The sequence below is a fragment of the Anas acuta genome, chromosome 17 (genome assembly GCF_963932015.1).
Source record: "Anas acuta chromosome 17, bAnaAcu1.1, whole genome shotgun sequence".
Classification (NCBI taxonomy): domain Eukaryota; kingdom Metazoa; phylum Chordata; class Aves; order Anseriformes; family Anatidae; genus Anas; species Anas acuta.
In genome coordinates, this window is record NC_088995.1 from 1,391,966 (window position 1) to 1,419,626 (window position 27,661).

A 27,661-nucleotide genomic window follows, 5' to 3' on the forward strand; every position below is an offset into this window, starting at 1 on the left:
AAGTGGTGCTGAGCGTCCTGGCACGGCACAGAACAGCTCAGGGCACGGCACGGTCCCCTCTGTACCACGGGGAGCCACGGTCCAAAGGTGACAAAGTGACACCAGGCTCCCCTGGCCGTGGCTGCCCTCTTGTCCCAGCTCTAAAGCCCCCGGCTGTCCCCGGAGCAGGATCACAGCGCGCCATATGGCACCGCGGGGGCTGCGCCGGCACGGCGCGTGGTTTTAGGACGTAATGCTATTATCCTCGTGCCACCGGCTCTTTGCTTGGGACGGGAACCTGCAAACCCCAAATGGGGTGAGATGCCACCAGTGCCATGCCTGAATCACCCGGTGGCTGGGGGACAAACGCCCAGTCCCCATGTCCCAGCGCCCACCCCCGCTGCCCACGCAGTGCACTCGGGGCCGCAGCCCCTAATCCCGCGGCTTTGGCGGCACCGGGGCGGCCCCGCACACATGCGTGTGCCTCGCCTGGCACCAGGGCAGGATTAATGGATCAGCGTGGTTAGGAGGATATTTATAGGTGTTCCTCCGTGCCCTAAAAATCTCCAAGGCGAAGCCAGGCCAGGAGCGGAGCCGGGGTGGGCAGAGGTGTCCTGGTGTCCCCGCGCCCCGGCTGGGGTGGCAGCGGGGAGGCCACAGCAAGCAAACAAAATCCAGAGCACACGTCCAGTGACATCCTGGTTTTACTTTGGGAAAAACAACATCCGGACACACAGCTTGCAGGTTTTGTGGTTGTTTTTTTTTTTTTTTTTTTTTTTTTCTCGTTTGTTTTCTCTCATTTTTAAAACAATATAGTGCAGACAGCACTTCTCACAGTAGAATATAATGGTCAATTTTAGTATAAAAAAAAACATTCTCAGAGATTTGTAAATGCACTTAGTGCTTGAACAGGCCTTTCAGGGATACAGTACCTCTTTTCTGAGCACAATCACCTTGGGTTCCATCGGGGTATTGTTTCCTTTTCCTTTAAACATCAAAACACTTTGTATTTTGTGATGCGGAGCCTTTTTAAATGAATAAATCTATTAAACACATAATTACACAGACTGAATAACCGACCAGAATGAGTGGTTTTGAACTGCTTTAAAAAAAAAAAAAGAAAAGAAAAGGAAGTCTGCAATCCCACCCCAGCGCGGTGGCGAGATGCGTTACTGGATGTGATCCTACATCTCCTTGCCTGCCTCTAAAATGGAACAAGGGTATCATTGACAGTAAAAAAAAAAAAAAAAAAAAGCAAAAAAAAACCCCAAACCTTGGAAATCTGAGACTTAGGCGTGGTCCCGTGGGCTCGGCCGCCCTGTGGGACTTTTTCTGGGTGACCCCAGCCCCTGCTCACCCCGTGGCGGGGCGGGCGGTGCCGCAGCCACCACGAGACGCACGCTCTGGGCAACTAAAAAAAAATAAAGAAAAAGAAAAAAAAAAAATCTGTTCAAGTTTTCAAGTGTTTTTCTTAAATAGCCTCCAGACTGTCCCCAGTTATTAGCTTTAATCAAAGCAGTGCAAGTTATGGACTTCAACTAAAGGTGAGCGCGGGCGCTCGCGGGCGGGGACCCTGCCTGCGGCGCAGCCCCCGGGGCCGCCGCGCGCACGCCCGTGCCCAGAGCGGAGCCTCCTCTCCCTGGATAGCAGCAACTCGTAGCGATTCCCTGTTCACATTCGTGGAAATAAAATGATTTCTGAGCTATATAGACAAGCATTCCTTCATCCTTGGCTTCCAGCGGGTTCCGGGTGCATCCAAGTTTGACGACCCCCGGTTAAATGCCAGTATCTGCGGGGCGCCGGGACCCCTTTCGGTAGCACAACCCCGTCCCCCCCCCATCACCCCGCCCTGGCCTCCACGGTCTCGCAGCCTCGCGGTGCCGGAGGCCCCCCGGCCGCCCTCCCGGCCGTCGCCCTGGCTTTGGGAAGAGCAGCAGCCGCTCCTTATCTGTAGACGGGCAGGCGGATGTGAGCGTGCTGGTGGTCCAAGAGCCTTGGCACAGACACGGTCTCGTAGCCCTTGCCCAGCATCTGCTCCTTGATGCAGGGCGGGTGGATGTCGTTGATGAGATATTCCAGCGACTGGAGGCTGCTGCTGAGGATGGAGGTGTTGCAGAGGGTTTTGCTGGGCAGCCCCTCGGCCGGCAGCACGCCGAGCTCGCGGGGAGCGGGTCCCAGCTCGGGGGGGTTGTAACAGTCGCTGGTGGGGGTCACCAGGACACTGTTCCAGGGCGGTGCGAAGTACTGCCCCACCGAGAAGTTGCCGTGCATGCAGTTCAAGGGCGACGAGCTCACCTTCTCGCCCGCCGCCGCAGCCCCCGGCCCGTAGGGGCGCGAGGCGCCGGCGCAAGCCTCGGGGGACTTGCTGAGAGCCCCCCCGCCGCCGCTGCCGCCCCCGCTGTACATTCGCAGGTGCTGCTGCTGCTTCTGCTGCCAGAGCAGGTAGTCCACGCCGTCGGGGTAGAGACCAGCCTTGGGTGCCAAGGCCGGGTTGGAGCCCAGCGCCAGCTCGGCTCCCTTGCGGCAGTCCGGCAGCACGGCGCCGGCGTAGGCTCCGGCCGAGGCCACGGCGGGGAAGGCGCCGTGCTTGGCCGGGCTGGGGTGGGCGCCCGCCAGGGCCGGGCAGGCGGGTTGGGAACCCTGGGCCTGGCACTGCTGGTTGAGCTGGTAGATGATGCTCTGGATGGAGGGCAGGTTGGAGGGAGGCAGCGCCAGGCTCCTGCCCGCCAGCGGCAACGCCGAGGCCGCCACCGTCACGTTGGGGGGCACGGGGCCCTCCAGCTGCTTCTGGCCGCCGTGGTAGCTCAGCTGCCCGGCGCAGGAAGGGCCTGGAGCTAAAGTGCTTGAGGCTGGGTAGGGAGCGACGCCGGCCTGGGCGGGCGACAGTTTAGTCCGCTTCCCCTCCGCGTTCTTCACCACGCTTTTGCCGGAGGCTTTGACGATGGCCAGGAGGCCCTGGTAGCCGCTGGCGTGCACGGGGTAGGGGCTGTAGCGCTGCCCCGTGGTGTCGTAGCCGTTGACCGTTCGGTTAAGGTGCTTGTGCTGTGGGACCCTGATGTTGGTGGGGAAGATCTTGATGGTCAGCGGGCTGTTGGCCACCTTCTGTGCATAGGCGTCCAGCTCGGCGGGGCTGGGGTAGCGCGGGGAATGCATGGGTGCCGCCGTCTCGCCTGTAGGGGCAAAGAGCAGTGTCAGTCCGGCCCCAGGACCCATGGCTGGCCTTCAGCCTCATCCCCTCCTCCTCCTCCTCCTCCTCCTCCTCCTCCTCTTTTTCCTCCTCCTCCTTCTCCTTTTACTCCTCCAGCACCACCCGCCCGGCTCCCGGCGCCAGCCTTTGGTAGAAACGAGGTCACGGCACAAACCTGCCCCCTCTCACTTATAAAGTCACTTCTAAGTGGCCTAAAATAAACTCGGTGTGGAGAATGGAAATGTCACTTTACCCAACGGGGGAATCTTTCTCCGAGATTGGATTTAAACTACATTATACAAGCAATTTCATGGGTGCTTTGCGCTGCTACGAGAACCTCACCAAAAATGGAAAAGCATTGCATTTACCAGCCATAAATCAGCAGTTCCTATAATGAGCACAAAAATGTCACTTTTATGCAATTTTACAGATGAACAAAACTGGTGAAATTAACTGTGGTAACCTACTGTAGTCAGCAAAAGCCACCGCAGAAAAAAAAATTATATATGTATATATTTTTGTTCCTTTCAAACTCTTTCCCAAGCAAGTTTCTGCCATTCTGGTGTGAAAACTCATTTGTCGTACCCATTATACTTTCATTTGGAGTTTATCTTGAGTATCCAATGAGCCACCAACTGTGAAAATGATTAAATCTACAAAATCTATCTAATAGATGGAATAAATTAGGTGTTTAAAATCTCCACACACACGTGCGCATGCACATCCAGGCCGGCACATGCGCGCAGGGGGGGTGCCGCTGGCTCCCCATCCTTCCTAAAGCACCCCAGGGGACACGGGTGCCCACGGTCCCAGTCCCAGTGCCCACACGCTTGGCACAAGCAGTTCCAGTGGCTCGGGTTCCTGGTGGCAGCCAGAACGTTGTGCTCGTCCTTCCACCACTGCCGGGAATGGTACAACCACGGAGCCACCGGTGACACCACTAAAAAGGAGGCGAAGCGGACAGATGTCCCCGTTCTGTGAGCAGAGTCACCGTTGTCTGTAATGGGGACATTACTGCCAGCTCCGTTTCACAAAATTTCTTCTCCTGATGTGCCAAATATGTTTTTCCCCAGGCTGCAAGGAGTACACCAGGGAGCACGGCACGGCGGTGCCTCTGCCTCGCTGCCACCTCTCCCGTGGCCACGGCGGTGGCACAGGGCAGCAGCAGGGACCCTCCAAGCACGGGGCTGGGGATGCAGCAGCAGCCGGCGCGCGCCTCGCCGTGCAATCCTCAGTCCCAGTAAAAGTAATGGCACGGAAAAAGACATCGTATAAGCATTTCACACGTGCTTTATGAAGATGGGCCCATCTTTCCGCACGGCTGCTGAGCATCCTGGTTTTGCTCCCCGAGTGCTGAAGCTGCCCAGGGCTGGCTGATGGGGCAGGCAGGTTGGGGACATCACCAGCCCTAGGCACGGAGGAGCTGGCCAGGTCCCAAAAATTTGTCCCTGGGCGATGTCCAGTGCCCATTCCCTTGACCAACCCCGCTTCTCCCAGCGTGAAGGGAGCTCAAGCACTGCCACTGCTCCAAAAAGTTGCTGGCACAACTGGGTAACCACCAGCCACCCTCAGCCCACCCTGAGCCAAGTGCCACCGAGGAGCCCCGGTGCTCCCAGGGACCCTGCCCCTCACTGCCAGGCAATTTGGGAGGCTGGGGGTCAAGGTTGCTGTGGAAGAGCTGTGCCATGAGATGCACCTAACGAGGGTGGATTCATTAAACGGGGTGACCACGCCTGCCTCGGTCCTGCTCTGACCTCTCCACATGCATGCGTGTGTCTGTAAGAGCAAAGCCTGGCATTAAAAGCAGTATTTAGGGGCGGGTTGGGGCACTCACACCTCAAGGACCTGGTGTGCAACACCCCCGTGGAGGAGCAGGAGCAGCCCCAGGGGTGCGGGGAGCGAGCCCAGGGCCGGCCGCCGCTGCTCAGTGCTCTCCATCACGGCGATGTACCAGTAATTTAAAAGGCAGAATGGAAGCGCATTCACCAGCCATTTCTCCCATTAAGTTAATGTTATGGGCTTTTTACAGGTGTCTTAAATAGACATTGTTATTAACGAGTATATTAAGCCAATTAAAACCAGGGCCTTTGAGCAGGATTTAATGTAGCTGCTGGGAGAGGCTGCGCCCGCGGCTCCGTACGGCAGGGCGCGGGCACGCAGCAGCCCAGGCAGGCTGCCACGGGGCACGCGGTGCTTCCACCACCTCCCCGGCCTTGGGGCATCGCCCGTGCTGGGTTAAAACCCCCCCGGGATCATGGATCCCCCTGATCCATGGGTCTGGGAGCGAGCCGGGGGGCTCTGCCCAGCGGCACGGCCGCCGGCACCGCGAGCGACGCACGTCTGCATTCCCCTTCATGCCGGCACCGCTGTCCTTGGAGGTGGCAGCATCGCGAATACTCAATTAACATGACACTAATTAGCTGGTGACACTCGCAGAATCCCTAATGAACCCGTTCCACGGAGGGAGGAAAATGCTCCTTTCTGAGCAAAAAGAATTAAAAAAAGAGGCTGTCGATGGGGGAAGGGAGCGGCGTGGCCCCGCGTGCACCCCCGCTCGCTGCCGGAGACTCCAAGCCCCGTCCCCGAGCGCCGTGGCCGTGGACGACGTCGGTGGCATCGCCCCGCTGGGGGAGCACGGGGGGCTGCGAGCGAGCCGAGGGGGGAAGCGAGGAGCCTCCTTTGTCGCCTTCTTCACACCAGCTGGGTTGGATGTGACAAGTCACAAATTCAGTGTGTTGTCACATATCAGGGTGACGCACCAAACCCCCACTGGGAAAATTACAGAGCTACCAATTTCCAAGAGGCTCCTGGCGCGCTCGTGCGCGCTGCTGGTAAGCGGCTCCCCCTCTCCGGAGTAATTACTGCTTTCTAACGGGCTGTAATTACTGCGAGATGCAAACTCTCCCGAATCACCGCCGTCACCCGTCAGGCGCAGACAGCCCGCCTGATGCTCAGCCGGTCGCCGGCAGTTTTTCCCCCCCCCCCCCCCTCCTCTTGAACCCGAAACGTCGAGGACGTCACGGCGAGGGTGGGGGCACGCGTTGTAACCCCCCCTGTGCCGGCGCAGAGCTCGTGCGCTCCCCCGGTGAGCGGTGCCGGTGCCACCCACCAGCAGGGATGTTGCCACGGGAGCAGGGCAGGCGGTGGTGGCTGCTCCCCTGCTTTTTTCTCACCTTTGCTTCCTCCTGAATCACAACGGGCTCAGCGAGGGCTCGCTGCCATGAGCATCCCTGGCTCCTGGAGCTCCTGAGCCTCTCCGGCCTCGCCGGAGCTCAAAGGGCAACACCGAGATGGTGGCACCAGCCCCAGCCTCCTGCGACACCCGCCGCTCATCCCCTCTCCCAGCAGATGCTCTCGCCGGCCACGGGCCATCTCCCACCTCCGCTCGCCTTTTCCTGGGTGAAGGCGACACGCAGCCAGCTCTGGGTCCCCCCTCCCTCCCTGACCTGCTCTATTTTTCCAGCCTGCACTCAATAACAGCTAAATAATTGAATCTGCTCAGCAGCCAAAGATTTGTTTTGAATTTTATTGGAATTTTAAATTGTTTTGTTTCTTCAGTATTTTATTACTGTAAATGGAAAATGCATCGCCCGCAGTAATAATCCTATGGCTTTTTATATTACTCCGAGCTTCTGCTCAAAGCATTATTGGAAAGCTAGGCAGAAATGAGAAGCCATTATAATGGCAGCATAGGCTTATAAGATTACGCCTCCAGCTAAACAACTTTTTACTTTAGCAAATTGGCCACCAAACTCGGTTCAAGACACAGATTTAAATCCTAGACCCCAACAACGCTGCAATCCGAAATAAATCTTTGTTTATGGATTCGGGCAGCCTCAGCCCTGCCGCGCTGCGAGCCGAGAAGCCGGTGCAAAATGCGCGACCGGAGACACGCGGGGGTCCTGCCACCGCTGCCCAGGGGAACCCAGGAGCCGTGTCGTGGAGATGGGGTGTCCCCGACCAAAGCAGCATCTTTTCCAGGATCCTTTTTCTAAGCACCAAGCCTCCTCCATCCCCTGATGCCATGGCCACGCCGGGTGCTGGAGGAGCCTGGCTGCGCCCCCGGTGAGCCTGGCTGCGCCTCCCAGCACGCCGGCAGCTTTTGGCTCCAGCCCTGGGGCTGTGCTGCTGCAGGAGGGGCTCTGGGGTGCCCCTGCCCTGGATGGGGAGGATGAGGAGGATTTTGGGGTGCATGGGGGGATGTCTTGGGGCTGGCACCGGCCGCACCGCAGTCCTGGGGAAGGGCTCAGCAGGGACACGGTGGCAGCACCCCAGCCACGTGGGATCCCCCCTGCTAGTGGGGGACCTCACCCATCCTTCGGGGCCACGGGAGCCTCCCCTCTGCCCTCCCCAAGCGAGGGGCATGCAGCAAGAGCCGAGAGCTCGCCCTGTGTTTGGGCCATGCTGCCCCGCTCCCCATCCAGCAGGGGAGCGCCAGCGCCCTCGACGCTTCCCAAAGCCATCCGCAGCCCCCTGATCTCGCTGCGAAGCTGCGAGCAGATTTTAGAAACCTAAATATTTGCACAACACTTGGAAGGAAACAAACAAAACATGGTGCGTTTGACAAACAAACGAAGCCCCTGATGCTGGGGTCTGGGTCCTCCTTGGCAAAGCTGCGTGGGTACCGAGCCCCCCCCCCGGGCTGGCGCTGGGGCACTGGGGAGGGGACATTTGGGGACACGGGGACGGGCAGGGGGTGCGCAGCCGGGCAGTGCTGCTGCCCCCCGCCACGCACGTCCCTTCCCTGTCGGATTTCACCATTTTCCACCCTTTGAAGTGCGGCGGTTTCTATGGTGACCGTGTCCCCAGGATGGGTGGCGCAGAGGCCACCGCGGCGCGGGGATGCAGCGGGGGGGCCCCGCACCTGCGCGGTCCCCGGCCCCCCGCCAGCACTGCCCAGGGCACGCAGCGTCCCCACGGTGTCCCCTGCAGCGTGGCCCCCTGGGGTGGCCGGGGGGGGCAGCAAAAAAGGGCTGCGCCCCACCTGCAGGAGCCCCCACCCCTGCAGGACCCTGGCCCTGCCGCACAGCCCCGCGCGGTGCCGGGACAAAAGCCTCCCCCCCAGCAGAGCAGCCCCCGCACGAGGAGCCGAGAGAAAAATGCAGAGCGGCTTCGAGGGCTTAAATTAAAACCAACTCCAGGAATAATAGCCGGAGAAATCCATCTGAATAAACGTAGGTGGCAAACCTCGAGCGGCAGCCGCGCAGGAGCCGTAATGTGCAAAGACAACAAAATTCATGACAAAGCACAAAGGGAAGAGCAGGGCTTTGCCATCCCGAGATATTCATCCATTAACACGTTCCCTTTTTAGGCTGACATGTCATTTCAGACGGGCCTTTTTTCCTCCCCTTTATTCTCTCCCTTGAAGGAGCGCGCGGCTTTGCCGAGGCGTTTGCTGAATTGGATCACCTCAGGGCGAGCACTTTATTATCTGCAGTCAAAGCGTCACCACAAATACCAGTCTACACACACATGTGTCACTTTCTATTTGTCTCCTCGCCGAGGTATTAGCACCGCGCGCCGCCGCGGCACCGCGCACAGCGCCACGGCCAGCGGCCGGGCAAAGGGAGCGGGGAGGGCGGGCGGGGGGACGCCCCCGTGCCACCCCAATGGCACCCTGGTGCCACCCCGATTCCACCCCAATGGCACCCTGGTGCCACCCCGATTCCACCCCAATGGCACCCTGACATTGCCCCAGTGCCACCCTGATGCCACCTTTAGGATACCCCAAATGCCACCACGAGGCTGCCCCAAATCCTCCCCGGTGCCACCCTGGTGCCACCCCACCACACGGCCAGCAATGGGGTCCTCGGAGCAGGGGGGGCCCCACCAGGGCCCTGCAGCTCGCCCCAGCCCCTCCGCTCTGTTATTTGGGTGATGTACTTGCCACTTTTTTTATTATTAAATTAATTTTTGATCTTTAAAAACCACATTTTTTATGCTGCCAGCCCCTCCGTGGCTCCAGCGAAGGCACCGGCAGCTGAAAACCCCACAACTGCTACGAAATCAAGAGCGGTGCTGAAAAAGTTTGGCTGCAGAACCAAAATCCCTCCCATGTCAGGGCACCACGAGCCAAACGCCCCCAGAGGTTGGGGTCCGGCTGGGTCCCTGCTGCCCACGGGGTCTCACCTGGGGAGCCTCCCCCCAGCACAGGACCCGGACCCATCCATCTCCCCCCGCACACGCGACCGATCGAAAAGTGTTTCTGCAGCGTTTCCTGGCAGGGAAAGTGCAAGTCAACAGCACATTTTGGGCATGGCAGTTAATTGAACTCCTTTTTATGGCACATATATAAATACACAGAACCATCATTAACCGATCCCTTCCAGAAACTGAAAATGAAAGAATTAATCTTATTTCACTCATGTGTAACCCCTCATGAAATTAAAATGATATTTTATGGGTGTGTACAAAAAGCAGAGCTTTGCTGCAGCTACTTTAATGAAAATGCCCTTGGAATCAGTAGAATTGGGTAATGAGAAGCCATTAAATGTGCTTTTATCCCGGATGCAATTAAACAGTTTTATCACTCAGGGCTGAGTTTCCGTGGGTGCGTCCCGGGGCGTGCGCATTGACGCCGAGCCCTCCGGAGCCTGACCCAGCCTCCCCAAAATCCGTGCCCAACGGGGCTGGGCTCCGAATCCAACAACCACGCCAAAATGACGTTTATGGAAAAAAAAAAAAGCAGCGTTTGATGTGAGCGCCTCAGCCCCCTTTTGTTCCTCAGCAGGCTTGGGTAAACAAATGGCACTTGTTATCTCGTCTTGCTAAAAAGCACCTGCGAAAAATAAAAAAGGGAGCAGGCGGGGAGGAAGAAAGCCCAGCTCAGCAAAGCTCGCGATGCGCATGGAACAGGTGGGCTCGTTCCACGGCCCCTTGGATGAACCAAAGCAAGGACACGGCCTCGTTGCAGCCCTCTGCGGGGCTCAGCCTTCCTCATCCTCCCTGTGCCACGGCACCCACGCAGCCCGAGGGGTCCCCGAGCTTCTCGCCCTCACCCACCCCGTTTCTGGCTACCCCACAAAGCCCCGTCCTTCTTTCCATGGTTTCCAGCTGGGGGTGTCCCTGTCCTTTATGCCCACTGGGACATTTTGCTTCCCCTGCTCAGGGCACGAATTGGGATTCCTGGCGAGGGAAACCAGCCTCTGCCACCAGCACTGGGGTGCAGTCACCCCCAGCAGTTACTGGGATGCTCCCGCTTGGGGCTGGCTGTGCCGGAGCATGGGGCACCAATGCACCGGGAGCGGGGAGAGGAATTGGGAGGAGAGCGAGGGGGAATGCAGGGCAGGGCCATGGGGTGAAGGTGCCGGGGCCCTCAGCTCCCAGCACGGGCAGGAAAATTAGTCAGCTCACCTTTTACGTGAAATTAATACAAAAATTAATCAGCGGCACCGGCAGGGTAATAGGATTTCACAGCGGTGCTGGGCCAGACGGCCAGCGTGCCGAGAGCCAGACTCATTTAATATCGACAGAAACAATGCCAGAGGACAGAAATAAGACCCATAAAGATAATTACTGAGATACTCAGGAGCAAATTAAGTAATCAGAGGCACTTCTAAATTGTGCCTCGTTTTAAGGGAGCGCTCTCTTTTCCCAGTACCTCGGCGGGTGTTTGGGGGGCAGCGGGAGGCTCGGCCCCACGGCCGGGACGAGCCCGGCGGCTCCTCGCCACCCCGCGCACCGCAGGTGCCATAAATAAGGAAGGGAAAATTGTATTCAACCCCAGATGCGTGGCCCTGAATGTCACCTGCAATTTAATTTGAAATAGCAGGAGGCAGGGAGGAGAGAGCCATGCTGCATTTTCCCATAATGAGCGGAAACGTACGGTCAGCTAAACTTTGATTAAGGTGACCTGGCCGGCAGCGAGCGCGCTGGGGGAGCGCGGCCAGGCACGGCCCGCACCGGGGCAAGGGGGGAAAAAACCCCAGGGATATAGGGTGAGCACGGTCCTGCCCCAGGGGTGGGGGCACAATCGGCCACCCCATGGTCCCCGTGTGGTCCCTGCTGGCCTGGGGTCCCCCGGGGGATGCTCCACGGCGTCGTGTCCTGTGGGCTGTGGCACCCCCAGCTCCGAGCCACCACCAGGCATTGGGTACACTGTGGGAACAGGGGGGGCGCATCCTGACCTTGGCACCTCGTGGGGTGCAGCACAAAGAGCCTGGTGCCAAACCTGTGGGGTCCCCAGGACACCCCGGCAGGCTCCCCGACGCGGGTCCCGTCCTTGTGGGCACAGCCGAGCTCGTTAGCACGTGGCACCGAGGAGCGCCGGGAGCCGGAGCCCTCGCGCCAGCCCCTGCGCCGCTGCTCAGGCATGACGGATTAGGAATAATTTTACAAGAGCAACATTCATTTTCCTTCCAGACACTAATAGGAAGGAGACTCGAGCGGCACCGCCAGCTTGGATTCAAGGCGAGCACACGGACGTGCGGGGCCACGCGCTCGCCCACCCGCTTCGCCGAGCCCCCGGGGAGCCCAAATCCCAACGGGCCCCTGGGTGCAAACCACTCCGGGGGCACAGACCCCATCCACCCTGGACCACCAAGGCCCTGTAGGCACCAGCACGTCCCCACCAGCGATCCCGCTGCATTCCTCTGCCCGGGGTGAGCTCCTGGCTGGCCATGAAACCGCGCTCAAGGCTGGGGAGCTTCACCCAGAAAATAAACCCTGGCCCCCCCGTGAGACCCCGGGGCCAGGCAAACACCGGGCAAAACCCGGTGCCACCCCGTGCCAGGGTGCCCAGGTAAAGGGGAAAAATGTCTGTGGGAAAATCCAGATCATTAAACAAATGCCTGGGGGCTGTCACACACTAACAAGCTGAGCTTTAGCAGCTGATTTGTCTTCAGCCTGCAATGTTTAAAAATCCAACTGAGACCAGCAGAAAAATATCCACTCCCCTCTTTAAAACACACATTCATCACTTGAGAATCTTAATGCGTCTTTCCCAGCCGGGGAGGTCAAACACGCCTGCCTAAAGCAGGCTCATTAAATATACATTTAATCATGGTTTGGATTGAGAGACAAAGGCTGGGAGAGACAGGTGCTTTACTGGAGTGACCTTTTGGAACCCATTTTAATGTAACTAGTTTACAGCTTATCTGAAAGGCCAGCTCGTCGGGAAGGCGAGCTGCAGCAAAACTGGGAAAGTAATTACGGGGGGGAAGGGACGGGAGGGAGGGAGGGGAGGACGCCGAGGCTTCGGGGGTTCGGGAGGCTGCGGAGCAGGTCCTGGAGCTTTGTCTGCCGCCGCGCTTTGCAGGCAGCCGCGCAAAATTTTCCGAAGTTCCACTTATCAGCCCGAGCAACCCAATTTAATTTGCTTATCTCGTCTCCTTCCCCATCCCCCCCCCCCATAACCCCGCTTCTCCTGCTCTTTTTAATTATCAGTTAAATGAATGTCTTTTCCAATAAGACAAGAAGCATCAAAGCAGGGAACAGGCGCGGGCGCCCCAGGGTGGGCAGGAGCCGGGCGCAGGCTCGGCTCCGGAGGGGCTCGGACCCCGGCGCATCCCGGTGCCGGGGGGGCAGCGGGCGATGCCATGCGTGTGCCCTCCCCACCACCCCACCACTTACACTTGCGTGGCTCCAGGGCCTTGTTGGGGCAGGCGAGGTGCTGGCCTGGGGGGTTCTGGGTCCGCTGCAGGCACGCCAGCATGGTCCGGGTGTCCTGGCCGGCCGCGCCGCCGCCCCGCGTGCTGCCGAGAGAAAGGAGACGGTGATCAGAGGAGGGCACCGGCCACCAGCACCCTCTGCCCGTGCCCCCCACCCGTGCCCACCTCCCACAAACACTTCCCGTGCCCCCTGCCCGCGCCGCCGGGCAAAGTCTGCACACAGCAGAGGCTGGGAGCTCCTGCGCCGACCGCCGGTGCGCACGCTGCGCAGGGGCCTTTGCTCTTTTGGAGATAAATAAATAACTATGGAAGCCTTAAATAAATATGAAGATGTATAAAATAAATATGAAGGGCTCGGTGGGTGATCTGTGCTCCCTGCGTCGCTCTCTGCTCCTCCTGCAGGAAACCAAGCCGCTCCCCATCCTCCTTCGAGGCACAGCTCCAGTGCCGTGCGCCCCGAGCCCCGAGCCCGGGCTGGGGACAGCAGCAGCTGCCACCGGGATGTCCTCCCCACCGCACTGCAGGGACCCAGCCCACGGGCGTCAAAGTCCCACTCGGGATCGTGGGATGCATCAAAATCTGCTCAGGAAGAGCTGGAGGGGTCAGGCCAAAGTCATCTCCGCCAACGATCTGCTAATTGCACATCCCGAGGGAGCCCAGCGCAGGCACGAACACGGCTGCGGTGCCCGTCCTTGGATCCGTCGCTCTCCTGGCCGAAATGTTCTGCTGGCTGGGTGTCAGGGCTGCATGGCAGGGTGGATGCACCTCTTTAGCTGCTCCATCGCAGGGAATCGTCCTCCTGCCGGGTCCTGCAGATGGGATCCTGCCTGCTCAGGGTGCTCAGGGGTCCTGCGGGGTTGCTGCTTGCACGAGGTGCCGGGGTGCGTGGGGGCGGCGCAGTGGCCTTGGGCACGTGCTGGCACAGCAGGTCACCACCACCGCTTGGTGATGTGCCCCCCAGTTTGGAGCCGAGGGCAGGAGACCCCCAGCACCTCCCCACCAGCATCACCCAGGGGCACCCAGCAAGAGGAGCTCGATGGGGACCCACAAAGCCAGCGAGCCCCGACCCCAGCCTGCCCGACAGCACGACCTGGTTACCAGCCGCGTCTGAGCGATTACAGAAATATCTTTTTTTTTCCCTGCACACAATGGACAGGCCTTCTTGGGAACTGCTCGCCTTCCCCTCCGAGCTGACAAATGGCCTCAGACGCGCGCTTGCTCGCTCCCGGCTGCCACCACCACGGGGTTTGGGGTCCGGAGCTCCCGTCCTGCCCCTGGGCTGCGGGGACACGGCGGTGCCCCGCCGGCCCCGCTGCAAAGTTTGGGAGACGGAGAGAGTCGTCAGAGCAAGGTGTGAGGAGCAGGAGGGGAGGAGGAAGTCATTTAATACCGAGCAGGTGTCTGGAGAACCCAAATTGTGCTGTTTTCTCCTAATAATGAAGTATTCATGAGTAAAAGCCTTTTTCACTACTTTCTTAAGATACTAATTTCACAACAAGCGCCTTGTTACCATGCAATTATTCCAATCTTGCATTTCTCCCAGATTCCATCTGTCCTAGCGCTCTCTAAATGAAAGACAATCATGTAACCACCTTTCATTATTCACTATTTTACTTTCAGCAAAGGTACCCTGAAAGAAATGATTTCCTCTGAAAAGGACTTTTATTCAGTTTCAAAACCAATTTTCTCCTATTACTGTCTTAAAAAAGGAGGAGGGGGGCAGGGAGGTGTTTTTATTTCGCGCATTACATATCCTTTGTTAATGCAGCTCGCAGTAAAAGCAGCCGTATCCATTTTCTGGCTTCGATTTCTGGTAATTTTAAAATATGCCATTACAATCAGGCAGAAATTATACAGTTTGAAAAGAGAATGAAGTGCTTCTTATTCACAGGCTGAGCGCACTTGACTGCTCGGGAGCTCGCGTCTCCCCGCCGGGACCGGGGGCTCATTGCGCAGCCCCGCTCCCGGCGCGCAGCCACCGGCCGGATTTGGTGCTGGCCACGTCCTCACCATGGGGTGGCCCTGGGCAGGGACCCCCCGGCCACGTCCCGAGCCTCTCCCACGCGCTGACCTCCCGCAGGTTGTCACCATCTGGCCGATTAGCGGTGAACGTCACCTCTGTCCCTGCGCCTCCCCGGGAAGCCGCGTTGTCCCCGTCCCTGTCCCCGTGCCCCATCATGGGTGGCTGGACACGTGCCACGTCAGGCCCTGGCACGAGGCTGAGACCATAAAAACGGCCACAAACGGTGGCAGTGGGGACAGCCGTGGGTCACAGCGGGGTGTCCCCCATCCGCTGCCCCCCCGGGGACAGGAGCCGAGGGCAGGATGACCCCAAACCCACGGAGCAGCGAGCGGGGAGGCTGAGCAGCCCCAAATCCAGGCAGGATGAAACCACGGTCCTGCCCCTGCTGCAGGCACAGCCGGGGTCCCTTTGGGGGCTGCCACCCCCTGTAGGGCACCGCGACCCCCCCCTGGGGACACCGCAGGGCTCTGCCCCCACCGCGCACCCCGGGCAGCGGCGCTGCAGCCGCGCCGGCGCGGGAGCCACACGCCAACCTAAATAAAGGCAGCGATTAATTCCCATCACAGCTCTGCCCCCGTCGCCCGGTGTCACGCAGCTCTTAGCAGAGACAATTTTTTAGACAGCTAAGCTGAGCTTCACCCCATATTAATGCGCACGCTTAATAACTGCCGAGGTCCCCGGCTCGGCACGCGCGGCCCCGCTCAGCCCCCAACCCCCTCAACCCTGCAGCACCCTCGGGTGCAGGCTCAGCACCCCGACCCCGCGCCCCCCAGCCCCGCAGGCAGCAGGGGGCCGGGCCCCCCGCACAATAGGCATCTGTCCGCTCCGTGGCATTTGGTTAATGCCGCCCAGAAAAGCCCTTGAATCAGCTGATGGGAATTGGACGCTGCGCTCTCCCAACGCTTACCGCCAGCTTAGTTAGCTCCATCTGCGTTTGAACTAATTCCAATCAGCAGGATCCGATTTAGTTCAAGCTGCTCTGGCTCTTTCACGGCAAGAAAGGCAACACTCAGCAGTTTTGGCTGCCCTGCCCCTGAGTTTGCACGGCCTCTGCCCAGCCCTCAATTATGGCCCTGGGGCTGGTGGCACCGTGGCACCGCTGAGCCCGGAGCTGCCACGGCACCGCCACCAGCCCGAATCAGGGGGGTAATGGGGTGAGGACTGAAGAGCCCCCCGGCCCCAACAGCCCCGTGATGCTCGTGCCAAGAGCCCGGGGACTGCTCCATCCACGCTGCCGGGTGCTGTTGGGATGGGGACAAGGACAAGGCTGGCCCCGAGCCAGCGAGGCCCCAGCAGGTGCTGTCACCGCGGTGAGACGGCGCCGGCACGGGGCACGGCACCGCTCGTCACCCGGCGCCGTCCCCAGGATCAGGAGCTGGCAGCACCACGGGGCCCGGGGCAGGGGGACAGCGTCCCTGCGCCCCTCCAGCTCCCACCATCCTCTTCCTCCTCCTCCTTCTCCTTCCCCAGCCCCTTTCTCACTGCCTCCATCCCCGCCCCCAGCCTGCTAATTTCGAGGCCCTATCGCTCCATCGGACTATTTATAAACCCAAGGTCTTTGTGACTTTAATAAAAAAAAAAAAAAAAAAAAAAACCTCTGTGTCTAAAGCTCCAATGACAGAAGGGTTTGGCACCTTCTCTGACATCAGAGGCCGATAAGACGGTCTTATCTCCTCCGAGAGCCCCGCGAAGGTCCCTCCAGCGAGATAAGGCCAGCGCAGCTGTCGATAGAGGCTTTCATAGGCGAGGATTTAGATAAAAGAAAATGTGACGGGAGGGGGGGGCTGGGGGGGGGGGGGGGGGGAAGAAAGGGAACTTTCAAAGTCTCAGCCTGAATTGGGTCTGTGCCGCTCGCCTCGGCAGAACAATGAATAAAGGGGACTGCAGAAGCTGGCCTCTTGTTAGGAGAAGAAAGGGCCGTGTCTGCCGCCGCAGCGTGCGCATCCCTGCCCGGGCGCTAACGAAGCTGAGCGCACTGCCCGTCCCTAGCACGCGGCCTGGCTGGGAAACGGGGGCCAGCTGGGATAAAAAACCCATAAAGAGGGGATTTGGGGGAGCGGGAGGTGAGGAGGGGTAGGAATAGGGATGCTACGGAGCCTTGTAAATGAGCCACTCCGGAGCTCAGCACGGCAGCGGGCACGGGGCGACCTCAGAGCCACGGGGGCTCAGGCAGTGACAGTGGGGATGGGGACAGGGATGGGGACAGGGACAGGGATGGGAACAGGGATGGGGACCCCTGGGCACAGGCAGGAGGTTTCTGCTCAACCCTGAGCATGGAGGAGCGGCCGCAGCGGGGGCAGAAGGACGCCCCGCTCGGCACCCACAGCCCGGTGCGCGAAGGAGCTAACACGGGAAAGGTCACCCCGCGGTAAATCACGGGGAGCACGAGATAAAATAAAAAAGGAGAAGTTTGACGACACCTTGCCGAGGGCAGCAATAAAGCACGGCGTGCTGCTGCCGGCTGCCCACGACCTTCCCCTCGCCTGGCAAACGTCTCCATCGGGGCCGGCCGAGCCGTGCGCGCCCCCCGCTCCCCTCCGCGCTCCAGCCCCGGGCCTTTCAGGGGGCCCTGTTAATAATTAAATGTTAATCTAAAAAGCAATTTTAGCCGCAGCGCTGCAGATCTGGTTAGAGATTACATTAGCATGTAAGAGTCAAGGGTAATTTTCTCTAACCCCTCTTGTGATCTCTAAAAACCCGCAGATCTTAAAGCGCCACCGGCTCCTCCGAGTGCGGCTGGAAGCCGGGTTTGTGCCGGGGAGCGGTGCCAGAAGTGGCAGGACCCCAAAGCCAGGACCCCAAAGCCAGGACCCCACAGTGCCACGAGCAGAGCTGCAGCCCCTGAGCTTGGGTTCACACCCGGCAGCCTGGTGGAGCTTGTCAGAGCAAGACCCCAACCCGAGGAGCATCCCAGTTTCGGGCACTACTGATGGCCACGGGGACGTCACCCACACGGCTCCATCCCCACCAGGAGCTGCCGGTGCCTCCTCGGCCCCGTGCCCGCAGGACGGGGGCTGCGGCACAGCCTGGCACTGCCTGGCCCCACAATCACATCGTGCCAGCCACAACAAGCACCCGAGTGTTTGAGGAGCAAAGAAACCAGAGGGAGCTCTCAGCGCATCCTGCCAGGGCCAGAGATGGAGTGGGACCGGCACGGGCAGCGAGCGCATTCGAAAAATAAGCATCAAACCCCCCAAAATATGGAATGGGGCCACAAAGGTGGGGGTGACCCCATAAGCCCAGCCCCGTGCAGGGGAACGGCTGCGGCAGCACAGAGAGCAAATTGAATCAGAAGACAGAAGTAAATTGCCTCCTGACTGTTACAAATGACCTGATGGAAGAAATCAGGTATCAGATGTGTACGTAACAATGGAATTAAAAAAAAAACAATTCAAGTGCTATTGAGCATTTGCAGACATCCTCGCGAAGGACTAGGGCGGCCTGGTTAAATTTATGTGTCAGCTTTAAGGAGGCCTCTCATCAAATGAGCTATTTTGGGCAGAGATTAAAGATCTATTTTAGCTGTGAGCGGGAACAGCTCTCCCTAACAGGTTAATGATGATTCTGGAAACCGGAGCAGCCCCGTGCCCCGGTGCTGTCCATGGCCACAGCGGTGCCAGGAGCATCCCCGTGCTGGGGGGACTGGGATGTGGTGCGAGGTCCCCCCTGGTGATGCCCAAGCACGGATGGGACCCGGGGCTTTGTGGCTCAGAGGTTTCCCCGCTCTGCACGTGGGGCTGCTGGGTTTGACCCCAAAAAACTCTTTGTAGCTCAGCACACCTTGTGGTGCTGAGCCGGTTGGGTCTCCACAGCCCTCTGCCACCATTCCCGGTGCTGACATCCTCCTCGCAGCCTGGCCGTGCCCTGGAGATGCTCCCACAGAGCACCCACCGATGGCACCCCACGGATGTCCTGCTTGATGTCCCCAACCCTCCTGAGGCTGGATCCAGCCGCTCTGCCAGCATTTGGCCAGGACAGGTTGGGTCCTGGGGAGGTCTCTGTCCCGTGGGGAGCTGCTGGAGGACACCTGCATGCAGCATGTGCTGGATTAGCAGGAATTATCTCCAGCAGGCTCAGGAGCATCGCCCACACCGGCAGCACGGGGCAGGAGCCGCCTCGCTGCAGCCAGAGGTGGGGAGGAGCAGCCGAGCACGTGTCGGCTGCGGGAACGGGCACACGCTCCTGTGTCTCTGCCAAGAAGGTCGCTACGTGGGACGGGAACAAAACCAGGAAAGACGCAGCCCTTCACCTCTCCTTCTCCATCAGAAACCAAATCCCGCTGTCCAACACCGTGCCTCGACCCTACACACCTCTATGGCAACACCCACGGCACCGAACACCCCCAAACACCCACAGCTCCCCGGGGTGCCCCGGAGCAACCCTGGCCCGAGGGGATGTGATCGCAGCCGGCAGCACCACGGGGACCTGGGGTTTTGTGTGTGCCACGAGATGTGGCAGCCCCAGTGCTCGTCTGGCCACGGTGCCCAGCACCCCCGGCCCCCCCAGGGCCGCCTGGCACTGCCCGTGTCCGGCGGCACCGCGCACGGCGAGGGCAGGCGCGCGCCGCGCGGTAATTACAGCCCCGAGCGGCGGAGCTGTGAAAGAATCCAACGAAGGAATCCAGGGTAGATCGCACTGCCGAAATTACTATAATCAAAGGCTTTCACAAAGGCTTCAAATGCAACCAATTACCCTGAAAGGCAAGGCAAGAAAGAAAACAAATTAACGTGTTTGCACAGAGCCCGGCGGCGGCGCACGCACCGCCCCGCACCCTGCGCGACCCCGGCCCGGCCGCCGCTGTCCCCGCGTCCCCCGGCACACAAAGGGGGCTCTGTGCTGGCACGGCGCTGGTGGCACAGCCTGGGGTTGCGGGACAGACCCCGCCACGGCTCCTTTCACCGCCACGGCTCCTTTCAGCGTGCCGGGCCCTCAAAGCATGCATTGAGGCCGTCCCCTCGCATCCCCGCCGACAGATGGGCGGCTATTCACCGCCACGGCTCTCCCAGAGCCCTCCCGGCCCCCCGTGCCCGCCGCCCTCGCCTAATTAAGTTATGCTTCGGCTGTGCTGCGAGGCCGGGGGAAGGAAAAGGGAGAAGAAAAAAAAAAAATCAACTTCTTTCTTTTAATATTTAAAGAGAGTCCGTCACCCCGAGTCTATTTTGTAATACAAAGCTCCGGGGATTTAAACCCTTCTCACCCGGAGAGATGGAAATGAATGGCGCTCTTTAATGAGCCAGTTCAGCAGAAAAGATAGATTTCTGAGATTACTGTAGGAATTCTTATAATTGATGTGTACTTTTGTAACTAGGATTATGCCACCATCCGGCCAAGCAATTCCGGCTCTTCCCCCCCCTCCGGAGCTCGCCCCGCGCTCCGGGTTCGCCGCGCGCCTTCCCCGGGGAGAGGAGCGAGCCCGAGCCCCCGTGGGAGGAGCGAGGCAGAAAGGGGGGGCAGAAAAAGCTCCCACTACAGAAAAATTAAACAGGCTTTTCTTATTTAGCCGTAGATAATGCAACGCAACCACTGAATGGGAAAATAAGGCATCTATCAAGATTTATATATTTGTTTTACAAAGACCTACTTTCTCCTGCCTATTCTGCGAGGCCAGATGAGCTGCTGAATGCGGAGTAATTAAAATGAACACAGAACAATACATGAGCCCTCTGAAGAACGCGGAGTTTCCCTTTTTATGTTTATAGCAATTGTATGAAAATGTACAACACGGAATGGCAACAGCTGACAGCCGAGATGAAGCAGACATGATTGCGAGTTGGCTTCCTCCCGCAGCTGATTGGCATTAATTGTGCGCGTTTGCAAAGCAGAACAGAAAGTCTGACATTAGCTTCAAGCGAACATTTCTTTCTAATAGTCTTAATGATTACGACGAGGGCTGATGATCATTGCGGTGCGGTAACGGCCCGGGGAGCGGCTGCGCTCTGCGGCTCCTCCCGGCTGTGCCGGGCTGGTCCTGGCCCTGTCCCCAACCCCATCCCCATGGGGACACTGCCCAGGAGGCACCAGGGATGGATCCGGGCTCCAGCGCTGCCCCAGGACCCCAGAAATGCCCCACACGGACACATCCTGGCCCAGGGTGGATGAGGGGAGCCCGGCACGGGATGGGCTGGGGCAGGGGACGCTGCCCGCGTGGCTCCCGGGCAAAGAGGGGAAAGCAGCGTGCAAATAACCCGCGTGCAGCAGCAGAGCCCGTTGTTAGAAGCTGATTAATTAAACCTAATCCGAGTTTTCATCAGACTTTTTGCTGGGTGGGGTGGTTTATGGGACGTCCTTTTCATGCCCTGTGCTGGCAGCACGGTGGCAGGAGGCAGAACCCAAACCAGGAGGCACTGAGCACGGCCACGGGACAGGGCACCGGTGCCAAACACGCAGGGACCCCCAGCCCCAAAACCCTTGGGTTTACACAGAAAATAAAACCCAAACCCATGGCCAAGGAGAGTGCAGCACCACGGGGGGCAGGTAGATGGATATCCAGCCGGGATGTGGCCACGGGTGACGGCGATGCCACGTCCTGGCTGTAATCGGGACCCTGCGCCCCTCCCGGCAGCAGGCGAAGCTCTGCGGGTTCACAGACCATAAACCCGACTGCGAGCAGCCAGGAAACATTCACACGGCGTGCGCACGGCCCCTGCTTTATCGGCCGTCCCCTCGTAAAGCTCGGGGCTCCCACGACAAACCAGGGCTGCCACGAACACGCCACGACCGGCGCAGGCGCACGAGGAGCTGCCTCAACGTCACCCCCTGCCACGTGCCATCCGCCAGCCCGGGCGATGCTCGGGGCTGCCCAAAAAGGCCAGGACACCAACACCATCCTCCTGCTCTTTGGGTCGGATCCTGCTCAGCCCTGGGGTTTTGGGGTCACCGTATAGCCTGTGGGGCCGGCCACAGCTCCGGGCCGTTCCTGGTTACAGGTCTGGGAATTCCCGGCCCCATCATTTGTTCCCAGCTGAGAAGAAATCAAGGCGCGAGCCCCCTCCTCCTCCTCCTCTCCTTCCCCCCAAAAAGTCCGTAAAGAAGAGCTATAAAAGCGGCTCGTTATCTCACCTAGCGAGGCTCAGACTGTATGTTATTGCTAATTGGGTATAACATCCTTGTCTTGTTCTGCTCTCTGAAGCTAAATCAAGAAAGCACCACTGCTGCGAACTAATTATATCTCCGGACTGCAGACTCCAGCTTGTCTTTCCCTTTATTGAGTTAAAAAATGGTCACTAACCTTAATCTCTCATATCCCCAAGCATTACAGCTGCTGAAAAACTGCCGCTTCCACCCGGGCTGTGCCGGGAAAGCCGGAGCACGTGGCCGGAGGGGGGCTGCTCCTCGGGGAGGAGAGGAGAGGAGCCCCCGGCACCGCACGCCAGACACGTCCCACGTCCTACATCCCCCACGGGACCCCAGCCCCGCTGTGCCCACACGGCACTGGTGTCCCCTTGACACCTCCAACACAGGGCTGTGCGCCCCCAGACACCACTCGCTGCCGCTTCCTGGCTTTTTCTTCTCAAAGGAAGCTGCTTTCGTGAGGATTTGGGGTAATCACAGCCTGCAGCTCAGCGGGAAGGGTGGGGGTGGCAGCACCAGCACCACGTGCAGTGGGGACACCGGGCGCTGCTCCGCCAGGACCCCGCAGGGCTCCCCGGTGCAGCCCTTTCTGGGAACGCCTCCACTTTCTCCAAAGGGGGGTTAGGCTTTGGTTCTCGCCCTGCCACAAGCATCCCTTAACAAACGGACACGTCCCTGACTATTAATTAACCCGAACCACTTAAGACAGCCTCCCGCTCGTCAGCTTTAAGGGCCAGCTCTTCGCAGCAAATCCAGCGACGCGCAGACGTGGGCTGCTTACGTGGGACGAAGGCGAGGGGGGTGCCCTGGGCCACGCCAACGACCCCCCCTGCTCAGCACCACTAACAGCAGAATTAACACCATGCAATTAGCCAGGACACACGGCTACAAGCAGGGCGAGCAGGGCCCGGGGCTGGCAGTGCTGCCGAGTGCCCCCCACCACCATGACTTCCCCCCACCGTTCCCTCATCGTGCGAGCGCAGCTGACCGAGAAAGCAGCATGAATATTTATCTCTGACAGCTAAATCTCTCCACTGCAGGGTATTAAGGCTTTATTAGTGTTTGGTTACCGCCGATGATGAGCCAGCCCTCGCTCTAGCCCGGAGCGCGACAAAATGACCCGCGAGAGGCAGATGGTGCGAGGCTGGAGCATCCCCGACCCCAACACGTGCCTGCTCCTGCTGGGATGGGGGGGGGACACGCACCCCAGAGCCATGCACAGGGCACCCAGTGCCACCGTGACGTGCTGCCTGGGCATCCCTTCTCACCCAGCCCCTCTGTGCCCCCAGCCCCACGGTGTGGCCACCTTCCTGGGGTCCCCCCTGCTGCGCCGCACAGGATGGGACGTGGCTCGCCGCTTTGGGTTAAAACGCTGCTCTGTTCTCTCTTTAGCAAAAGGAGTCCCAGGGGCTATAAAAATTCCCAGCAGGCTCTTGTCAGTCTCAGGTCATTAACTTTCTTTCATTGGGAGTTTGTTTACAGGCAGCCATAAATAGCGGCGCCCGCGCCGTGCTGCGGGCCGGGGCTGCCGGAGGGAGCAAGGCGCAGCACCCCGGGGTGCTCCCCAGCACCCTGCCCCAACCGCTGACCCGCCGAGGGCATCGACAGCCCCACTGTCCTCAGCTGCCCTCCTGCGACCACATTTCCCCTGTGCCTGGGGAACTGCCCCTTGTCCCCGCAGGACAGGGCCACCCCTGTCCCCGCACACAAGGGGGGTCCCGTGATGCGCTGGAACTCCCCTCACCGACCTCATCCAAGGGGAAAAATTAATTACCAGCTCATCATCACACCCCAGCAGGCTGTGGGGGCAGTCACCAGACGCCTCCCAGCGTGTCCCAGAGCAAGGGACCCATCGTGTCCCCAGCCCACCGTGTCCCCAACCTGCTGCTCCAGCCTCCAGTCGGGGATTTGCTCCCCATGGCAAACCAGGAGGGGAGCCTGGGGGTCCCACCTCACCGGCCCAAATGGGTTTGGGGGGGCGAACGGGCACAATTAGCACAGCCGGGCACGGTGTGCACCGGGCTGGGAGCTCCCCTGCTTTTATTTTGCGGGGCATCCAAAGAAAGCAGCTGATGCTTTGTGCGCCCTGGGATGGGGCTGGGCTGGCACAGCGCGTGGGGAGAGGTGGCGGCCGCACAGCTGGGCTGGAAGAGCCGAAAACCCAAAGTCACGCATGGTGCAGGGACTTTTGCGCTTCCACCCGTCCCCAGGAGAGCGGGGCCCGGCCAAAAAAAACACCCCCAGCTTCATGGCTCACGGTTTCCCCCCCCCCCCGTCTAGGGAAAACATCTATATTTTAAACCATCCGCTCGCACAACCTGTAATCAGAGCAACACAAATAGCCCCGGCTTCCCATGTAAATTAAAAACACCCATTAGGCAGATTTCAAAAGATGTCAGTAGGCTTATAATTATACACGACATCCTTCCGAGATAAAAGCGATTACCGGGGATGCAAATCACTTAGCAACCAATCAGTGCCCCCAGAGTGCAAAGCACTGACCAGCCATCCATTTTCGCCTCGTCCTTTTATTCCCTGCATCGAGCAAATACAAACACAGATAAAGAGAGGCACAATAGCTCTTGACACGCAAATAGGTTAACATAATAAAGCCAGCTTTAGCCGGCTCACTCGAGGGAGAAAAGCAATTCTCAGGCAAGCAGGAGGTAATAAAACAGGGCTTTTGTGTTCCTGGCTCCCATTCTCACCCCTGCGCCAGCTTTGCTGCATTAGCTGATAGGCATCGCGGGTTGATTGAATTACCTTTCATGAATATTAGCTTTTTGAGGAATGCGCAGGCAGAAGAGAAAGAAGAAATGTCTTATTTTTGCATGCATGCGCCCGCTGCAGACGGACATGCGGCTGCACAGAGGCCGGGGGCCGGGAGCGGTGCCCCGGCAGCTGCAGCCCCCCCCCCCGCCCCAAGCCCACCCCGCAGCTGCAGCGACCCCGAAAGCTTCAGGGGGTGCTCGGCCCTACACAGCACCCCCCTGCCAAAGCTCGGGCAGCACCGGCACGGGGCCGGATCCTGCCCCGAGATGCTGCCGGTGCCCCCAAAGCCGTGCGGGGAGGGCAAAGGCTGAGCCCACCCCAGGGTAATGGGGAAAGGGGGCAAAACGAGGCCACGCTCGCCCCAAAAGGAGCCACCAGGACCACGAGGTTCCCACCACGGCCTCGTCTCCCCAGCACACACCAGCTCCGAGCAAAGCACCGGGACGTGGCCGGCCCCAAAAACCAGCTGTGGGCACAGGGAATCTGTTTGGGGCAAAAAGGAGCCAGCAGGGTGCGGGTGGGCAGCACTAATCCTGCACAGGAGGGGAGCACAGGGGCGGCTCGGGGACGGCCACGGGCGCACGGCCACCGCTATGGGGTCATGGGAGCCGGGGGACCCTCGTCCCCATAAGCTGCGGCCGTTCCCCAGCAGGGCAGCAGATTGCAATTAAAAACCGGGCGAGATCAGGCTGGCCCCCAGCTTGAAGCGTGGTTCAGGTGCAAATAGGACGGAGAAGCAGAGGGGCTGGAAGGCGAGGAGGTGGCGCAGCTCCCCCGCAGGGGCTCGGCGGCAGCCGCCGGAGCAGCAGCCCCGTCTCTCCGTTGCGTTCCCGGCTCTCCAGCCTCGGGATAAATATTCACAGCGAGAGGTTTCAATTTTTAATGCCACGGTCGGCTGAGACAGGCCCATCTCGCAGGCGGCGCAGGCGAGGCGCCCCTCCATTGCTGACCTACTAAACTGCCAAGCGAGCCTTCGGCGAGGACGGGAGCGCACACACCAGGCTCCTGCGGATGAGGAATTGCTTTCCCTTTCCCTGCTCTCCGCACAAGGTCACAGCAAGGCCCCGGAGAGCTCGGCTCTCGTGCCAGCGGCCTCCAGGCAGCCTGACCCAGCAGCACCGCCGCGGGAAAACCCACTCCTGGAAGCCGCACACATTTCCAAAGGGAGGCAGCTCCTATAGACACGGGGAGAAATGCGCTCAGAGAGGACCAGCCAGGCAGGGATGCTCCCACATCCATCCTTTCCATGGCACGACAGCCTTTGCCAGCAGCACGTGCCCCACGCTGGGCACACCAAGCGGTAAAACCCCACAGCAGAGGCACGGAAAGGTGGCAAAGCTGCTGCACCCCACAAAATCCCTATGAATAAAACCTGAGGAGCTCCTCACCGAGGCACGGCCCGGCCATGCTGCCCGCAGAGCCTCGGGGCAGGCGGCTCCCATAGTCCACAAATCGCCCTCCAAGCAGCGTGCGCCCACCCTGGCGGGCTGCCCACGGCCACCGAGGGAGAGCACCCATCGCAGGGACCCATCCACGCACCCGTTATCGCTGTGTGCACCCCGCAGGGCTCCCTACACCAGCACCCATGCGATCCACCGCTGCCCAGCACCAGGAGAACGCAACCAGGAGCGTGGCCGCCCGGTTCCACCGCTGCCTCTCCTCGGGGACACAGCGGGAGCGGAGCAGCAGCTCCTCACCCTCAGCTCTCCAGCTTCTCCCTCGCCTCCTCGGCGTGTCCGTGAGCTCTGATCCTGCTGCTCGGGGGGATGCTGCTGCCACCGCCTCGCTCCTCCGCGTCCCCGCAGCGGCCGCCTGCAGCCTCGGCTCCGCTCCCAGCACCGCCGGTCCCGGGGATGCCGGGGAGCTTCTGGAGCACCCCGGGGGTCTGCCCGGTGCCTCGCAGGGGATTCAGCCCGGTTGTGCTCGGTGACAGCGGGGGGAAGCTCTTCCACAGCCATAGCAGGGGCGCTCCCGGCTGTCCACGCTCCTTTGTGGCCGGCTGGATGCGGGGCCGGGGGGGGGGGGGGCTCGGGAGGCTGCGGGGAGGGGGCTCCGAAGGCTCCGAGGGCTCCGGGGGGGTTGGGGCCGGTCCCCACCGCACCGAGCAGGACCCGGGGCCGGTACCGGAGCACCTCGGGGCGCTTTGCTCGTGGAGAAGCACCGGCAGCCGGTCCATTATCTCCTTCCCACTTTACGATTCGGTGTAAAAACCCCCAAAAAAACCCAAAACCAGCCGAAGTTGCTCCCATCCTCCAGGCTGCGATGCGCTGCACCCCCCCCCCCTCCCCAGCCACCCCCTGCCCGCTGACCCCCCCCAGCCCCTTGTACCCCCCCGTACCCCCCTGTAACCCCCCGGAGACCCCCCCCCCGTGCCCGCCACCCCCGCCCGTTACCGTCAGAGCAGGATCCGGGCCGGCTCCGGCCGCTGCGGTGCGGGGCCGCCCCCCCCGGGCCGTGCAGCAGCAGCGGCGGCGGCGGCGGCACCCGCCCGGCCCCGCGGCCCGCCCCGCCCCGTGAGCGGCCAGCGTGCGGGGCTCCGGCGCGGAAAAAAAAAAAAAAACGGTAATCGAAAAAAAGGTCGAAAAAAGGCAGGCGGAGAAAAAGCGAAACGGCCAAAGACGGCAGAGAGAAAAACGACGAAACGGGAAAAAATCCGCAAAATCGCCGAGCCGGGGAGCGGCGGGGACGTCACATCGCGGGCCGGTCCCGGGCGTGCTCCGAGTCCTCCGGGTGTACTCCGGGCTTACTCCGGGCTTGCTCCGGGTTTACTCCGGGTTTACTCCGGGTTCTCTCCGGCTGCTGCTCCTCTTTGTGCGGCGGCGCTCGGTGCCCGCCGGCCCGTGGCGCAGGGGCGGCCGCGGCTCAGCGCTCCATGGCGGCGGGGCCGGGCCGTATGGGGCCGGTTGGAGCCTTTTGGGGCTTTTTGGGGCCGTTTGGGGCCGTGCAGGGCGGCCCCGGGCGCTGCCTCCCGCCCGGCTCGCGGCTGAGGCGGCTCTGAGCGCCCCGCGCGGGGCCCGGCGG

General features: G+C 60.3%; 1 protein-coding gene across 3 annotated transcripts; it reads right to left on the bottom strand.

The window, feature by feature from the left end:
* Positions 1–665: 665 nt before the first annotated feature.
* On the bottom strand, positions 666–27,661 carry FAM222A (family with sequence similarity 222 member A). Of its 3 annotated transcripts, none has more exons than XM_068654191.1 (3): positions 27,034–27,661; positions 12,737–12,858; positions 666–3,149 (listed from the first exon to the last, which is right to left on the bottom strand). In XM_068654191.1, exons 2-3 carry the CDS (start codon positions 12,816–12,818, stop codon positions 1,924–1,926), a joined length of 1,308 nt encoding a protein of 435 aa, XP_068510292.1. In that variant the 5' UTR covers positions 12,819–12,858; positions 27,034–27,661; the 3' UTR covers positions 666–1,923. The 3 variants fall into 3 exon arrangements, with proteins under 3 accessions (XP_068510292.1, XP_068510294.1, XP_068510293.1); XM_068654193.1 differs by lacking the exon at positions 27,034–27,661 and adding an exon at positions 15,705–16,328; XM_068654192.1 differs by lacking the exon at positions 27,034–27,661 and adding an exon at positions 12,940–13,036.